Raw genomic sequence first — 16,022 nt, 5'->3', positions numbered from 1 at the left:
TCCTAACTCATAGGGAAGGACTGGCTGAAGGACAGAATTTAAAACTATGGCTTTGCAGTGGATTCACAAACCATGGTTTGCATTAACCATGGTTATGTGTTACAACTATATTGAGCAAACCATGGTTAAGTCTTATCCCTGCTTCTTCAGCCATTCTGCCTAAAGATGGCAATAGGGTCTCATTACATCTTCTTATTAGCAACTTCTGAGAACCAGGACTCAGTTGGCTAAGCCAAGACCCAAACAGAGAAGAAAGGGGATATTTTGCCCAGGCCCAGTGGTTCAACCTAAGCTGAAAGCTCATTAACATGGGAACAAAATGGAGGCTAAACTGTAAACAGCAGGTCTTGCTTGTGGATATTTATGTAAATTGATTTCCCTGTGCCAACATGGGATAATGTCCCTATCTCCTGGCTTTCTGGAGAAGCATGCTTGGTTTGCACATCACATGATAAACCAAACAGGTTGGTCACAAACAATGGCAGGCTGATCCCCCAAACTAACCTGGAAACCTTTTCCAGATAGGAAGGCCTGAGGGTCTGGATGAAGAATTCTTTACACCCCAGTAACTAGCACATATGAAGGAGCCACAAGCTCCCCACCCCTCTTTTGTAATGTATTTTCCAATGCTGCAAACAATCCTATATTTAATAGCACCTCTGGGACTGGAAAGCATGGTCTGACTAATCTGCATTTTTGCTAAACTATACCTTCACCTCCCCCCCCCTTTTAGTATTTACACCCTCCCCCAATCAGGAAGAAGCAAAGGAAGAAACTGAGCACTGCAGGTGAACCAACTTGTAAGGAAGTGGGCGGGAAGGTATGCTCTTATTCTAAAGGAATTCACATTTAGCAGATGGTGAAGCTGGAAAGACTCTTCTTGGGGGAACGGCAAATTGGAGAGAGGCTATTTCCAGGTTGTGAAATTGTCTAGGACACTTTTCCCCCTGGTGTGTAACTATTCACCACAGTATCCAATGCTATTTTTAAGCATTATTTATATATTTTCGCTGGCTCTGCGGTTATTCCATCAGCTCCTGCCACCGTACTTGTTTTGTTTTTAAGCAGCAAAATTCTTCAGCAAATGTGGATGGCCTCCCCTGCCCCAACCTCCTTCTTTAAGGGAGTTCAACAGAAATGTCTAGCTATCAAAGACCTGGTGCAGGGTTCGGCAACTGGTGCCCTCCCCAGTTAGCAGCACAGAGGCAGAAAGAGAGGAGCAGCCTATGGAAATGGGGTTTGTGAAGAGGTCACTTCTGAAGCTGGAACAAATGCGCACAGAGCAAGCAAGAGAAGAGAGAAAACGCATTCAGAAAACAGACTCAGCTGAGAGGGATGTCAGGCGTCAGAGCCAAACAGAGCTGCCAACAATTGCTTTGGGAACAGGAACTGGGTGAGTGCATTAAGCTTAATCTATCCAATTCCCCACAAATCAATACTTGCCAAGTGATACCTGGGCATCCATTGAGGGCCTGGGGTGTGTGCAGGCCACACCCCAAATACATATGCTTCTGTTTCTGTAAGGGCAGGGTCTCCAGCCATGCTAGAGGCACACCTCTCTCCTGGCCAGATTCCCATTTTGATCCTCAGCCAGCCTCATACAGATTGAATGAGTTTGGAAATGCAACACAGATGTTTAAGCGATAAATGACCCAACCCATGCCCATATGCAGGGAGATCCCCATATGGTGTAACTAAACCCTTCTTGCTCACCCAGCCCTGCTGGCATGTCCCTTGGCACAATACCAAGCAATTATGGTGAAGAAGATATCATTCCCCCACCTTACTAAAACTCTCCCCATCCAGAAGCCACTTGATGCTGCGGACGGTATAAAAGACAAATTAAGGTTCTGGTCAATGAGTGTTTGCCAACAAACAAAACATCAGGCATTAGAGTAGGGATAGTGTCTCCCCAGAACTCTCCACAAGCCACACCCTTCACTGCTCCTAAATAAAAATAAAAATACTAACAACAATAAAAATATTTTTTAAATTATATATATATATAGCAAGCCCAGCTGGCTGGGGCTCTGGGCGGCTTCTAACACATATAAAACCATAACATTAACAACTTCCCAATACAGTGCTGCTTTCAGGTGTCTTCTAAAAGTTGTGTAGTTTTTTATTTCCTTGACACCTGGTGGGAGGGCATTCCACAGGGTGGGCACCACCACCGAGAAGGCCCTCTGCCTGGTTCCCTGTAACCTCACTTCTCGCAGTGAGGGAACTGCCAGAAGGCCCTCAGAGCTGGACCTCAGTGTCCAGGCTGAAAGATATGGGTGGAGATGCTCCTTTGGGTATACAGGGCCAAGGTTGCTTAGGGCTTTGAAGATCAGCACCAAGACCTTGAATTGTGCTCGGAAATGTGCTGGGAGCCAGTACAGGACGGGTGTTATATGGTCCCGGCAGCCACTCCCAGTCACCAGTCTAGCTGCTGAATTCTGGATTAGTTGTATCTTCCAAGTCACATTCAAAGGTAGCCCCATGTAGAGCACATTGGAGTCCAATTGGTTTTGTATGTCTAGGATGTGTCCTTGAACTATGAAAAAGCCTCTTCTGGACAGAGAGGGGTGTGTCAGTGTGTGTACAGAGTTGCCTTTCATACATAGGAAAGAAAACTGAATTTGTTGCTCTGTCCACTTTTACATCTGGCCCTTCCCATGACTGGCATATGGCACTCAAGCAACTTCCCAGAAGGGAATAAAGCCCTCAGGTTGAAGAAACAAAACAAAACAAAGATTCCGCGCCCCTGATGTACAGTAGAAAAGACTGGAAATCTAAAACATGAGAAATGTTCCTGTGACACAAACTTAAGGTGAGGCATCCATGGAGAGAGTAGGGAATACTAAACTTCTTATTGCCTGTTTTCTCTCGAAACTAATCATCCATTTGCCACAGATACCATATTGGAAAGTATCTGCCAGCATGTGCTGGAGCAGAGTTTTGATCTTACAATCATAGAATCATAGAATTGGAATAGACCACAAGGGCCATCGAGTCCAACCCCCTGCCAAGCAGGAAACACCATCAGAGCACTCCTGACATATGGTTGTCAAGCCTCTGCTTAAAGACCTCCAAATCTTTTGATGGGGAAGTAGAAGCCTGTAATTGTACAGAGATTATGGGAATACAATTCTCATATGCTCACTAAATGTATTTATTGTGGTACTCTGGCCACAAACATACTAGATGCTCTTAGACTAGAGACATGTTGCTGCAGCTCTCTGTTTCCCAGCTGTAAAATGGGACCAATGTCCTCTCTATAAATGCAGAACAGCATACAGTGGTACCTTGGTTCCCAAACACCAAAAACCCAGAAGTAAGTGTTCCGGTTTTTCAGAAGCCGAATGTACAATGCTATTGTTTCTGGGGTATCTGCACCAATCAGAAGCTGCACCTTGGTTTTCGAACATTTCAGAAGTCAAATGGACTTTCGGAACAGATTTAAGTTTGGCGCTTTTGTTTTTGCTATTTATTTTGGGTTTTTGTTTCTGAGGCTTTTTTTTGGTTAATTTGTTTTTGTGACTGTGTGGGGCCCAGTTCGGCTACTGATTGATTGATTGATTGATTGACTGATTGATTGTGTGACTGCGGAAATGGATAAAAGCCCCCCCCTCCAAACAATGACTATCATCAGTGCAGGGAAGAAAAAATAATAATTTTAATTTTCATCATCTACAATACTGTCTTATTTATTGTATAGTACAGTACATTGATTATTGCTTTCATTTTATGGATCAATGGTCTTGTTAGATAGTAAAATTCTTGTTAAATTGCTGTTTTAAGGGTTGTTTTTAAAAGTCTGGAGCGGATTAATCCATTTTGAATTACTTTCTATGGGAAAGCGGGCCTTGGTTTTGGAACGCTTTGGTTTTGGAATAGACTTCCGGAACGGATTAAGTTTGAGAACCAAGGTACCACTGTATATGCATATACTGCTTTATGTATTTGACTTTCTGTGTAGCAGGTGGCTTGCCTCACTACTTTTGTCATCTAGAGCCATCCTGCTCGGCATGTTCTTTTAGGTCCTGCTGTCTAGTTTGGAGGGTGGATTGTGCTGGCCCACCATCGTCCATCAAGACAACAAAGCTTTGCCTCTAGTCCCAGCCACTCATGCAAAAGAAAGTGCCCCTATTTTCATCTGTGAAAATATTGAGTAGTATTGCCAGTTTATCTAGGAAGCTTGTTGATAGGTAAAGGTAAAGGCACCCCTGACCATTAGGTCCAGTCATGACCGACTCTGGGGTTGTGGTGCTCATCTTGCTTTATTGGCCGAGGGAGCTGACGTACAGCTTCTGGATCATGTGGCCAGCATGACTAAGCCGCTTCTGGCGAACCAGAGCAGTGCATGGAAATGCCGTTTACCTTCCCACCGGAGCGGTACCTATTTATCTACTTGCACTTTGACGTGCTTTTGAACAGCTAGGTTGGCAGGAGCGGGGACCAAGCAATGGGAGCTCACCCCTTTGCGGGGATTTGAACTGCCGACCTTCTGATCGGCAAAATCTAGGCTCTGTGGTTTAACCCACAGCGCCAACCTTTCTTAAAAACACACAAAAACACACTTATTGCCAGTTAACAAAACAGAGGAGTGCCTCCTCAGCAGGAAAGGCTATTTAACTGGCACGCCCACCACGACTTCTGGCTGTCCCTTTCTCTGCCCCAGATAGGTGGGGTGGGCCCTTGGGAAGGGCCCTATGGGAACCTGCAGTTGTTTCACATGCATTCACTTGGATGCAGAACACTGATCCCTTTTGAGCACGTGCAAAGGATCAACCCCTCCAGGAAAAGCAAAGCGATGCCCATGCACTTCAGGCTTATTGCGGAGTTTCTGGTGTGCCCCAGCAACTGCACTTAAGCAGTGCCGCAATATCGCTTGATTGATTAGATGAGCGAGCACCTGCAAATCCATCTCACAAGTCGTTCTTACAGAACATTCTGCTGTGGTGAAGTCATGCACATGAAACCCTGAATTCACGAGAAGTGAGATAGCAGAATGTGCAAAAGTCATTAAAATATTTGCCGCAAGGATAAAAGGTGAAAGTAAAACAACAAAGCAGCTGGAAGATTTTGGAGAACCAGTGCAAAGCTCTTTCTAATACACTTCCATTATCCCACCCGGGATGGACCACCACATTTTATACCACATTTTATACGAAGCCTCTAGACAATCTCTTCTGGGCAGCCTTAGTCTAGTGCAGCGGTTCTTAACCTGTGGGTCCCCAGATGTTGCTGGACTACAACTCCCATCATCCCTAGCTAGCAAGGTTAGAGCTCAGGGATGATGGGAGTTGTAGTCCAACAACATCTGGGGACCCACAGGTTGAAAACTGCTGGTCCAGTGTATTACAAAAGGTACCAAAGAACTGAGGTGGGTAGAGCATGAGACCCTTAATCTCAGGCTCATGGGCTCAAACCGCACATTGGGCAAAAGATTCCTGCATTGCAGGGGGCTGAACTAGATGACCCTTGTGGTCCCTTCCAACTCTACAATTCTATGACCCATTTCAGACTGCAGGGTTGAGTTGACAAAAAGGGCTTCAGGCTACTACTGCTATCTAGAAGTGCAACACAGGGGAAGGACCACAGCCCAGGGGCAGAACTTTGCAATCAGAAAGTTCCCTGGCACCTCCAGAAGCTTGGAGAGCTGTTGCAAGTCAGAGCACACAGTTCTGAGCCAGGTGGACCAATGACTTGATATAAGGTTAGCCTCCTATGAATTCCAGGCACAGTGTTGGGATACAAGGCTTGCCAAGGGAAGCAGACACCCATTAATAAAAGATGCTCCTATTCTGCACAGATGGCAAGATAGACATATTGTATTAGTTCAATAATATCTTGATTTTGACACATTTGCCTAGCCTAATTCTATTCCTCACCCACAAGCAGACATGCAACTCACAAATGCATAGCTTGCACCTTCAGTGTGTCGTCGTCCCCCCAATTTAATTCTAAGCTGGGGGTGCTGGTTTTCATTTTGACCAAAGCACATGAGCAAGGGAGGTCCAACTTTTTCCTCCCAAGCCACGACCCCAATGAAGATTGCCTTCCGTGCTCAAATAGCCTTAGCAGGCAGAGGATGCTCCCACTGGCATTGTTCTAAAAATGCAACCTTCCCCCCCCCCCAATTCATATGCACACCGGGAGTCAAAGCGTAACTAGCATCACAATACGTGCTTGCTTTTAAAACTTAAAATAACAACTACGTAATCACAACCAGGCTTGTGTCTACAATGAGTGGAAATGAATCATTTTTACCCTTTCCCTCCACAAAATGATCTAGAAAAAATTACCCCCCCCCCAAAGCAGCTGTTTGGCATTGGAGAGAAGCAGCTGGGAGTAGATTTCATTTGGACCACTGCTGGGGGGAGTGTTGCTGATCTAAATCCCCCTTCCTGCGTGCCACAGTCTCAGTCCTGATTTCCCCTCCATGACCCTCACTTAAAGTTTTTAAAAAGTACACATTTAATGCAAAATGTGGTTTGGCTAAGAGAGAGAGGACAGAATGGACTCCTTTTAAGAACAAGTAGAACTAGTCAAGAGCACTTTTATGAATGACTCATACCATTCTATTGGCTACTATTGTTACATGAAGCCCTCAACAGCTTGACACTATCTTATTTGAAGGACTGCCTTACACCACAAATGCCCACTTTGATCCATGGAACGTGTACTTTTACAAGCTCCATGCAATATTTGGTCTATACTTGCAAGGAATTGATCTTTTAGTGTGGCAGCACCCATGCTCTGGAACTTCCTGGCTAGTAATATCAGGCAAGCGCCTTTGCTGTATTGTTTTTGATACCTGCTAAAAGCCTTTTGTTTCCTTTTGGAAAGCCTATCCTACCCGGATGAGGAATTTTATTATGCCCATTTGTGGTCTCCCAAAGTTTGTTTAAGATGTCCACTTTGGGAAGGTTAGTGTGGCCAATTCTTACTCCCAGCGAAAGGTAGGAGTTTTTTTTCTTTCTGCAGACACTTTGAAATGTAGATTCACATGGATTTCCCTCTTAGAAATGACTCAGAACCTGAATTTGGCAAAACTCTGACTGCTAACCCGTCTGCTGTATCCAGTTTGAACCACCTGCAAACACATGAATGGAGCTCCACCACAAGAGCACTACGTCTCGGTCCAGGTAAAGAAAAAAAAAAAAACGAGCTAGAAATTTACTTAAATGTGCATGATTTTATCAAGGCTGTAATATCAAACTCTCTTGAGGCATAATTTGGGTAATCGTGGTACAGAACCTTTGTGGGGGGCGGGGGGTACTAAGCTTAAGCAGCTCTGATAATTAAATATATATTCATTTCTCTTATTAACTGAATTTTATTCTTAACACACCCTTCAAGTGATCCCAGTGTGGGATGCGTCAAATATAAAATCAAACTAACGAAACAATTATTCAAGTGCATTAGAACAATATGAACATAACATAACATAACATAACATAACATAACATAACATAACATAACAACACATAACATAACATAACATAACATAACACATAGCATAACATAACTACTTCTCCTTACTACAAAAGTCAGAAGCCTAATACATTAAGAATCCACATAATTAAAAGCCTAGCTAAAGAGATAGGTTTTTAATAGGTAAAGGTAAAGTACCCTTGACAGTTAAGTCCAGTTGCAAACGACTCTGGGGTTGCGGTGCTCATCTTGCCTTACTGGCCAAGGGAGCCGATGTTTGTCCGCAGACAGTTTTTCCGGGTCATGTGGCCAGCATGACTAAGCCGCTTCTGGTAAAACCAGAGCAGTGCACAGAAACGCCTTTTACCTTCCCGCCGGAGTGGTACCTATTTATCTACTTGCACTTTGACGTGCTTTTGAACTGCTAGGTTGGCAGGAGCTGGGACTGAGCAATGGGAGCTCACCCTATCACGGGGATTCGAACCGCCGACCTTCCAATTGGCAAGCCCTAGGCTCAGTGGTTTAGACCACAGTGCTGGCTGCCACCCAAGTCAATCAATGTTGGCGCCAGATGGATTTCAAGAAAAGGCTTTCCAAAGAATTGAAAGACTACAGCCCAAACTGTGGGGTTTGTTGTAGTAGACTAAGGTACTACAAGGCCTTATTGTTGTTCTATATATTCATTAACCTTTTAAACAGTGTCTCAAAAGATTAATATACAATATTCTGACTGAAAGTTGGCATATTATCCAATCTTTTTATATGACTTCTTATGCACACACACACAGTCCCTCTTTCATAAACACCAACATGAAACACATACACACACACATAAAATGATGGGAGGGGGAATGGTAAAATACAGTAAAATAATAGAATGGCCTAGTATCCTGATCCTAAACTTTATTATTTAATCAAATAAATAATATTTGTCAAATAAATATGCTCAGGACTTTTGTCAAATAAATATGCTCAGGACTGGAGTTTACAGGACGACATTGAATCTTAGTCATTCTCAGAGGAGACCCACTGAAGTCAAAGAACTTAACTAATTGTTAATATAATTGTTCAGTTTTCAGTTTTAGAAATTTAACTGCTTGTTTTACGTTAATCCTACTAATGAATTTAACTGTATACAAAAGCTTTTCAAATATTCCACAAATTTTCCCCATTCCTTGAAGAAATTTATTTCTTTTTTCTGGTTCTCTTATTGCTCCAGTATGTTTTGCCATTTCGGCATAGTCCATTAATTTAGTCTGCCACTCCTCCTTGGTCTTCTTTCCATTGATTTTAATGGGTCTATTCCGGGTATTACTTAGCAAGATATTGCCCAACGTGATTCAACATAGGCTTCCCTCAGATCCATGATGCTTTCTTCCAGCTAATTTGTTTAGGATCAGGACCTAATGTACTATTTCTCGTCTTTTTTTAAAAAAAAATAAAAAACACACACGTTAAAATAGTGTTTGAAAAGCTCACCTTCACTATGCCACGGATGTGCATCTTTGCTATCATCTCTGCTGTGTAGAGAAACATCAGTAGTGTATCTAGAGCAAAGGTCACATATTGAAGAGGAGGATAATGTTCAAAGGTCTTTGGGGTGTTCATGCAGACCGAAATAACACTGATGATGGCACAGATGCGTAGTAAAGAGTGTACCCACTGAAAAACAAGAAGCAGTAACAAGGCTTTCATCACCTTCTTTAACAGTACAAATATATGACATTTAACTATTCTTTTTAATGAGATCTCATGACCTACAGCTTGGAGCAAACTTTTCCACTCAAAGAGGGAGAGAAGAAAGCGGTTTATTTCTCTTTTGCAATTAAATCAGCTGTGTGAATCATTCAGATTCTTGCTCTGTGCTGTACCATTTCTTTCTGCCTGTCTTACCACCATCGCCGCTGGAGATTAGAAACTATTTTCAAACAAAGAAAACGTGTAACTTTTAGAGTCTATACTTTATCTGTTATTCTCTCACATTCCTGCCAGTTTTTTTCAGGAAGGTTTAAGGTATCCAAACTTTAAGGCAGGCTTCCTCAAACCTCCAGATGTTTTTGAACTACAACTCCCATGATCCCTAGTTAGCAAGACCAGTGGTCAGGGATGATGGGTACTGTAGTCTCAAAACATCTGGAGGGCTGAGTTTGAGGAAGCCTGCCTTAAGGCATCGAACTAAGATATACTCAAGAGTAGATTCACTGAAATGAATGTGCTTACATTAGTCATAGCCATTATTTTCATTGGGTCTAGAAGGACTGACAGTGAACACAGTCCAATGTATTCAGGAATAAATAATTATAAAAGTGCTAGTTCCACACTCTCAGAACTTTAAAATATAGAAAAGGTGGGAAAATATTATTCAGCGACATTCTGGACATTTCTAACTTCAGCATTTGATAACTGCTTTACCTCATATTTAATAAAATCTGTTTCTAACAGGGCAAGTCTGTACATATCTACTGAAACGTATGCCACCCCACGTAGCTGTCAACCTTTCCCTTTTTTTAAGGGAAATTCCCTTATTCCGAATAGGATTCCTCGCAAGAAAAGGGAAAAGTTGACAGCTATGGCCTGATTTCCTTATCAAAGTTCTATGGAGAACAAAAGTGGGATTGAGTCCCTCTTTGAGATCAACCGGGACATAACCTAATTCCCCGTCACACTCCTTTTCCACAGTTTTTCATACGTTCACTCATTTATCCATTCAAGACTCTGGAAGTCCAAAGGCAGTCAAATTTATGTCACAGAAAATTTTCAAGCATCTGTAAGATACACACATACACACATATTCTGGTGAGAGCAATTTAGCAACCCCTTGAATTCAACAAGCATGTACTTTAATCTCTTATATTAAAGTCAATGGGAATTAACAAGACTATGGCTTAATCAGGCTCTTATATAAAAGGTTGAGACTTTAAAATGTTTTTTAAAAAAACTTACTGGTTTGTTAATCCACAGGATATCAGCGTTGTCTGACAGAGATTCATCGGGACCAAAGTCTGTCACTGGCTGGGCCTCTACCCTTGAGCTCTGTTTTCTTTTAAGCATACTTAAATTAGCTTTGGTTATCTAAAACTGTGAAATTCCCTGCAAAAGAAAAGAACATTATCATGTCAAGAAAAAAAATAAAAGCCGCTTGACCATCTTAAAGAATAAATTAATGCTCTGCCCAAACTAGACAGGAATTTCTGGTCAGCTTCACTTCACTTTCCTCCTGCTCCCACAATCTAGCCTCTAAGAAATTAGGAATTGCTTAAAGGTAAAGGGACCCCTGACCATTAGGTCCAGTCGTGGCCGACTCTGGGGTTGCGGCGCGCATCTCGTTTTATTGGCCGAGGGAGCCGGTGTACAGTTTCTGGGTCATGCGGCCAGCATGCCTAAGCCGCTTCTGGCGAACCAGAGCAGCACACGGAAACGCCGTTTACCTTCCCGCCAGAGTGGTACCTATTTATCTGCTTGCACTTTGATGTGCTTTCGAACTGCTAGGTTGGCAGGATAGGAATTGCTTAGTATATCTCAATTGTTGAAAAGTTCAAATGGGTTCTTGATATAATCAAAATACCCAGACCACTTACAAACATGAGCAACAGTGTTAATTATTAAGACAAGTAACTTAAAATGCATTGAATAGTATATGTATTGGATGTATTGAATAGTTTGTGCGAAATATGCAGCATTCAAGGGTGTATATGGAAACCATGGAAGGGGAGGATGAGAAGTCAATGGATAAAGTAATTTATGATCTATGTTAAAATTTGAATTGAAAAAAATATGTTTAAAATAACCTTTTCTAAAAAACCAGAAGCTTTTCTTTTAGGAATTGTAGGTGTCAAAATTCTAAGTGACTGTCAGGACTGGTCGTTGTCCTCTTCAGATCACCACACAAACGCTTCTTGTTCTTTTATAAAACTTTTTATTGCGTATTAACAAAACAATCTTATAAACGGTTCTTAAATATTATTCCTCAGAGTCACTTATTTCAGATACCTTCTGAGCTCTGCTTCTCCATGACCAGCCACCCTCAAAATGGCGAAGGCGCCTCTCCCTTCGTTTTCCCGCTCTTTTTTCTAACCTCCTGGCTAGAGCTGGCCTGTATCTCCTCTCCTCCGAATCTGAGCTGGAACTTAACCCTTGCCTTTCCTGTGAATAGCCGGTCCCTCCCTGTTGTTCTTCTTGCTGCCTTCTATTAGATTCACTGCTCTCCTCCCCCCCTTGGGGAATGCTTTCTCCCTCTGATAAACTGGAAACTTCTAACTCTTCCCTGACAGTGACCAGATGAGACTTTTCATGTATGCAACTACTGCTGCCCGGACACTACTAGCCCAGAGATGGAAAGAGGGTGCAGTCTCTACCAGAGAAGAATGGCAGATTAAATTGATGGACTATGCAGAAATGGCAAAACTGACCGAAAGAATTAGGAATCAGGAAGACCAAAATCTCAACGTGGAATGGGGAAAATATACAATAATACCTTAAAAAACCCCACAATTGTAAACTAAAATTATTAGTAAATTAAAATTATTAGTAGGGTTGGAATGACGCTTGTAGTTAAAAGTTGGACTATGGTTTTATCGGAGATTTAATAGAATTGGACTAACAGAGAAGATGCAGGAGAATAAGTTAACATAAGGACCCACAAAAGGGGAGGAGGGAAGTCAAAGGGAACTAATGGAAATTGTTTTGTTTGCTTGATTATTGTTTGTAAATCTGAAAATTTAAATACATTTATATGTGTGTGTGTGTGTGTAGTATTTTTTGTGTGAAAAATCAATAAATAATATATTTTTGTTTTACAAAGGGCAATTAAAAATAAAAACAAAAACCCTACATTTCTAGTTTCTGGGGGAGATAAGCAAATCTAGTTAAAGCCAATTCTCCATCTGTAGCTTACATTTAGAATGAATGCTGTCTATATCTTTTTTTTAAAAAAAAAGCATAGCAGGTCAGCACACAGCCATGGATTTATTAATATAATGTGAAGTCCTTTATTAAATTAGCAAGGACCATCTTTTCAACATGGTTGAATACTTTTTCCTCATATGTTTACTGAAGCAAAACCACAATATAAGAGGGTTTTGTTTTTGTTTTTTTAAGAGACAAACATAACAAATCAAAGGTGCTAATTTTAGATTTTTGCCCATTATTCTATTCCCCTACATTCATTTTTTCCTTTTGCACACCCCTGAGACATAATCAGTCAAATGCTTACCCACGTTTCTATATGTACTCAGACACAAGATGAGAGCTACACCCTGCCAAACATTTTGTAAGAGGATAGATAGATATACTTTGTTTACATATTAATTTGAAGGTCAAGATACCTTTTTCTGCAACACTGCAGAAAGATACTTTTTTTCACATTCTGGCAGAATACGTTTGCTCTTTTGTATCACCATAAAACATCACACTCCCAACATGTTTTCTTTAAAAATTAAGGAAGCTGTCAAAACTGCGAGATTCTGGTTCTCAACCAGGAAGAGAGTGCTGAATAGATACACTGGCTAGTGATCAGGCAGGAATCCAATGCATACCCAATACTTGCACACAGTGAGAGGATATAGTTGTTCAACTATATGGGTGAAATCCTAACCATGGTTGCTGCCCACTGGGAGCAAATCCAAATCACTGCCGAGAGTGTCAGCTGGGGCAGAAGGTGAGGGGCAAGGCCCCAAATGAGCCCAATGGAACTGTGTGACAGTAGCAGGGTCAACTTGTGATCCAATAGATCCTGGGCCGGCAGAGCTCCACCCTGGAACCTCACATTTCTGCTCCTTGAGACTAAAGAAGAACCCCCTGGCAGTGCTTCATTGGTTATTATTGGTCACAGCTTGTGATTCAAATGGAAAGGGCAAAACTACAACCTCAGATTGAATTCAAGATGTCGGATGGCAAGGGTGGTTGCTCACGAGTAACCAGGCAGGACGCCAACCTGTCTTTTACAGGTTTTATTTTGGTGCAAACTATTTACAGTGCACAAGGGACGCGGGTGGCGCTGTGGATTAAACCACAGAGCCTAGGACTTGCCGATCAGAAGGCTGGCGGTTTGAATCCCCGCGACGGGGTGAGCTCCCATTGCTCAGTCCCAGCTCCTGCCAACCTAGCAGTTTGAAAGCATGTCAAAGTGCAAGTAGATAAATAGGTACCGCTCTGGCGGGGAGGTAAACTGCGTTTCTATGCGCTGCTCTGGTTCGCCAGAAGGGGCTTAGTCATGCTGACCACATGACCTGGAAGCTGTACGTTGGCTCCCTCAGCCAATAAAGCGAGATGGTCCTTTCACATCTTCCCCACCGGAGGTGGGGTTTTCCTTATCACGGGAAGAGGAACTGCTTTGCAAGATTTTCAGAGGCTCCCTGTAACACAACTGCCCCTCTGTTTCCTGCCCCTGTTCTGATGGCAGTTCCCTGACACAAGATTTAAATCAGTTGTAACAATCTCAACTGAGTTGTGACCATCTCAGCTACTCTGAGCTCCTTTTGAGGAAGATGTGAGGTATAAATCTAATAAATAATAACAATGAACTATTCCAAGTCAATTAGTTTCCATAAGTCTAAGACTCAGTTGGATGCAATCTTCTATACTTAATTTGTGAAACTTAAATGTGGCTTATTAGTATCTCTGAGGAGTTCCGTGAGCACCACAAAAACATGGGTGTTGTTCTTTTATTTGTTGCTGTATTGTTTTTTATACAGATTTATGTTTTTGTATTATTGTATTTAATATCATATTGCAAGCTGCTATAGAATGTGTTTTGAAGAACGGCATATAAATGCTCTGAAGGGTCACTTCCTTATTTTTGGGCATAACAAATAAATGCTACAAATCACATTTAGGTGGTCAACAGCTCCAGATTTCCCTACATTTTCTAACATTCGTAAAAGTTGTCTGGAACTGTTCACGCTCACCTTTTAGCACTCTACATTTCAAATAATCACTGCAACATTATACTATCTATGAAAGGTAAATAGAAAATGTATGCGTGGGCTATTTTGCAATATGCCTTTGGGGTCCCTTTTTTCCAGAATCAACTTCTGTATCAAGAATGCATGAAGCTAGATCATGCATACTTTAAAAAAATAAAAAATGGGGAGGGGGACTATAAAAAGGCCATGCCAATTTGCTTTCTCTGTCAGCAGAGGCATTTTCTCTGCACAGCAAGAATCAGAAATAAACATTAATTTGGGCACACTGCCATTGCTTAATATGTAGGAATGCAGCCTCATTTTTGTTAATGTGCAAATCAGAATATCACTCTTTCAGCTTATTTTTAGAAGCCAGAGAAGATGATGACAAAGAAAAATACCTGACCGCCACTCCCCCCATAAAAAATTCTATGAAGATTTTCAAAAGCTTTTAAAGGGGGAGAAATGCATTGGGAATTTAAATCAGAGCAATATAAGTCAGTGCATTGAGAGAAAGGACACACTCTGAAGAAGGCCAGTGCAATGACTAGAAATAACACAAATAACTATGTCACCCAGCCTTCCTTTCAAAAAATATTAGCTCCATACGCTCAAGCAGAAGAGCCACCCCCTTTTCTTCATATTATTATCAACCATACTGTTTCTTTCTCCTTCCAGATAAAGCTACCTCTTTTTTTATTTTTTTGGCCACCAAAGATATACCTTAATTATAGGCCCTGTCACTGTGTGTGCAAACAGGCAACAGTGCCATTCTCACCATCTCTTCAGTCCTACTGAATTCAGTGGAGCTTACTTTGAAGTAAGTGCCAGTCCTTATCAACAGGCCTGGGGGGACGCCAGGCTTTGCAGAAGCACAAAAGAACCCTCAGGGACAGGGGAACCCTGATGTTATGTACTGAGTTGAATAGGATCCAAAATGCAGCAGTCTGATTGGTCCTAGAACAATAGGATCCAAAATGCAGCAGTCTGATTGGTCCTAGAACAATGCAGCAGTATGATTGGTCTGCAGGAGCCACCCAATACAGCTCCAGATGGAACTGAATCCACAACCTGATTGGCCTACAGGAGAATTCCGGAATTAGCCAACCATGTGCAGCCCATTGTGTAAATAATGTATATAAAGCAGATACTTTGGGGAAACATTCATTCCTCCTCACCACTAGGAGCTGAATAAAGAGCATGAAATCCACTCTCGACTCTGAGTATATTTCACCTGAGCATGCTCAGCAGCCAATAGAGGCTAAGCATCTGCTGAAGAACTGAGAACTTGAGAGAGGAGGAATGATAAAACACAATACCTGGGCGAAGGGTAGAGCAGGATGCCCACATGAACCCCAAGACATTATGTGCCTGGAAGGGTTTCCACAACAGGAGACACAGTTCCACATTGCTCTCTGAGCTAAATCTTTGATTTAGACAAGCAGACCTTCCAAGTGTCCCTATTTTCCAGGGACAGTCCTGGGTTTACAGAAGAAGAAGAAGAAGAAGAAGAAGAAGAGGAGTTTGGATTTGATATCCCGCCTTTCACTCCCCTTCAGGAGTCTCAAAGCGGCTAACATTCTCCTTCCCTTCCTCCCCCACAACAAACACTCTGTGAGGTGAGTGGGGCTGAGAGACTTCAAGGAAGTGTGACTAGCCCAAGGTCACCCAGCAGCTGCATGTGGAGGAGCGGAG

The 16,022-nt window shown here is 42.1% G+C and overlaps 1 protein-coding gene across 6 annotated transcripts in view; it reads right to left on the bottom strand.

The window, feature by feature from the left end:
• The window catches only part of NALCN (sodium leak channel, non-selective), a 193,958-nt gene that overhangs the window by 173,731 nt on the left and 4,205 nt on the right, over positions 1-16,022 (bottom strand). For all 6 annotated transcript variants that reach the window (XR_014510429.1, XM_083437568.1, XM_083437570.1 and 3 more), the window contains exons 2-3: positions 10,369-10,515; positions 8,905-9,087 (exon numbers count right to left, since the gene is read on the bottom strand). Coding sequence is in view for 4 of the 6 variants with exons in the window: in XM_083437568.1 (XP_083293694.1) it covers positions 8,905-9,087; positions 10,369-10,476 (291 nt within the window). In the remaining 2 variants the exon portion in view is untranslated. The remainder of the gene's footprint in view (positions 1-8,904; positions 9,088-10,368; positions 10,516-16,022) is intronic.

Source organism: Podarcis tiliguerta (genome assembly GCF_965153285.1).
Source record: "Podarcis tiliguerta genome assembly, chromosome: 4".
Taxonomy (NCBI): Eukaryota; Metazoa; Chordata; class Lepidosauria; order Squamata; family Lacertidae; genus Podarcis; species Podarcis tiliguerta.
Note: the sequence above shows the minus strand (reverse complement) of the source record. Positions and strands in the feature narration are given on the sequence as shown.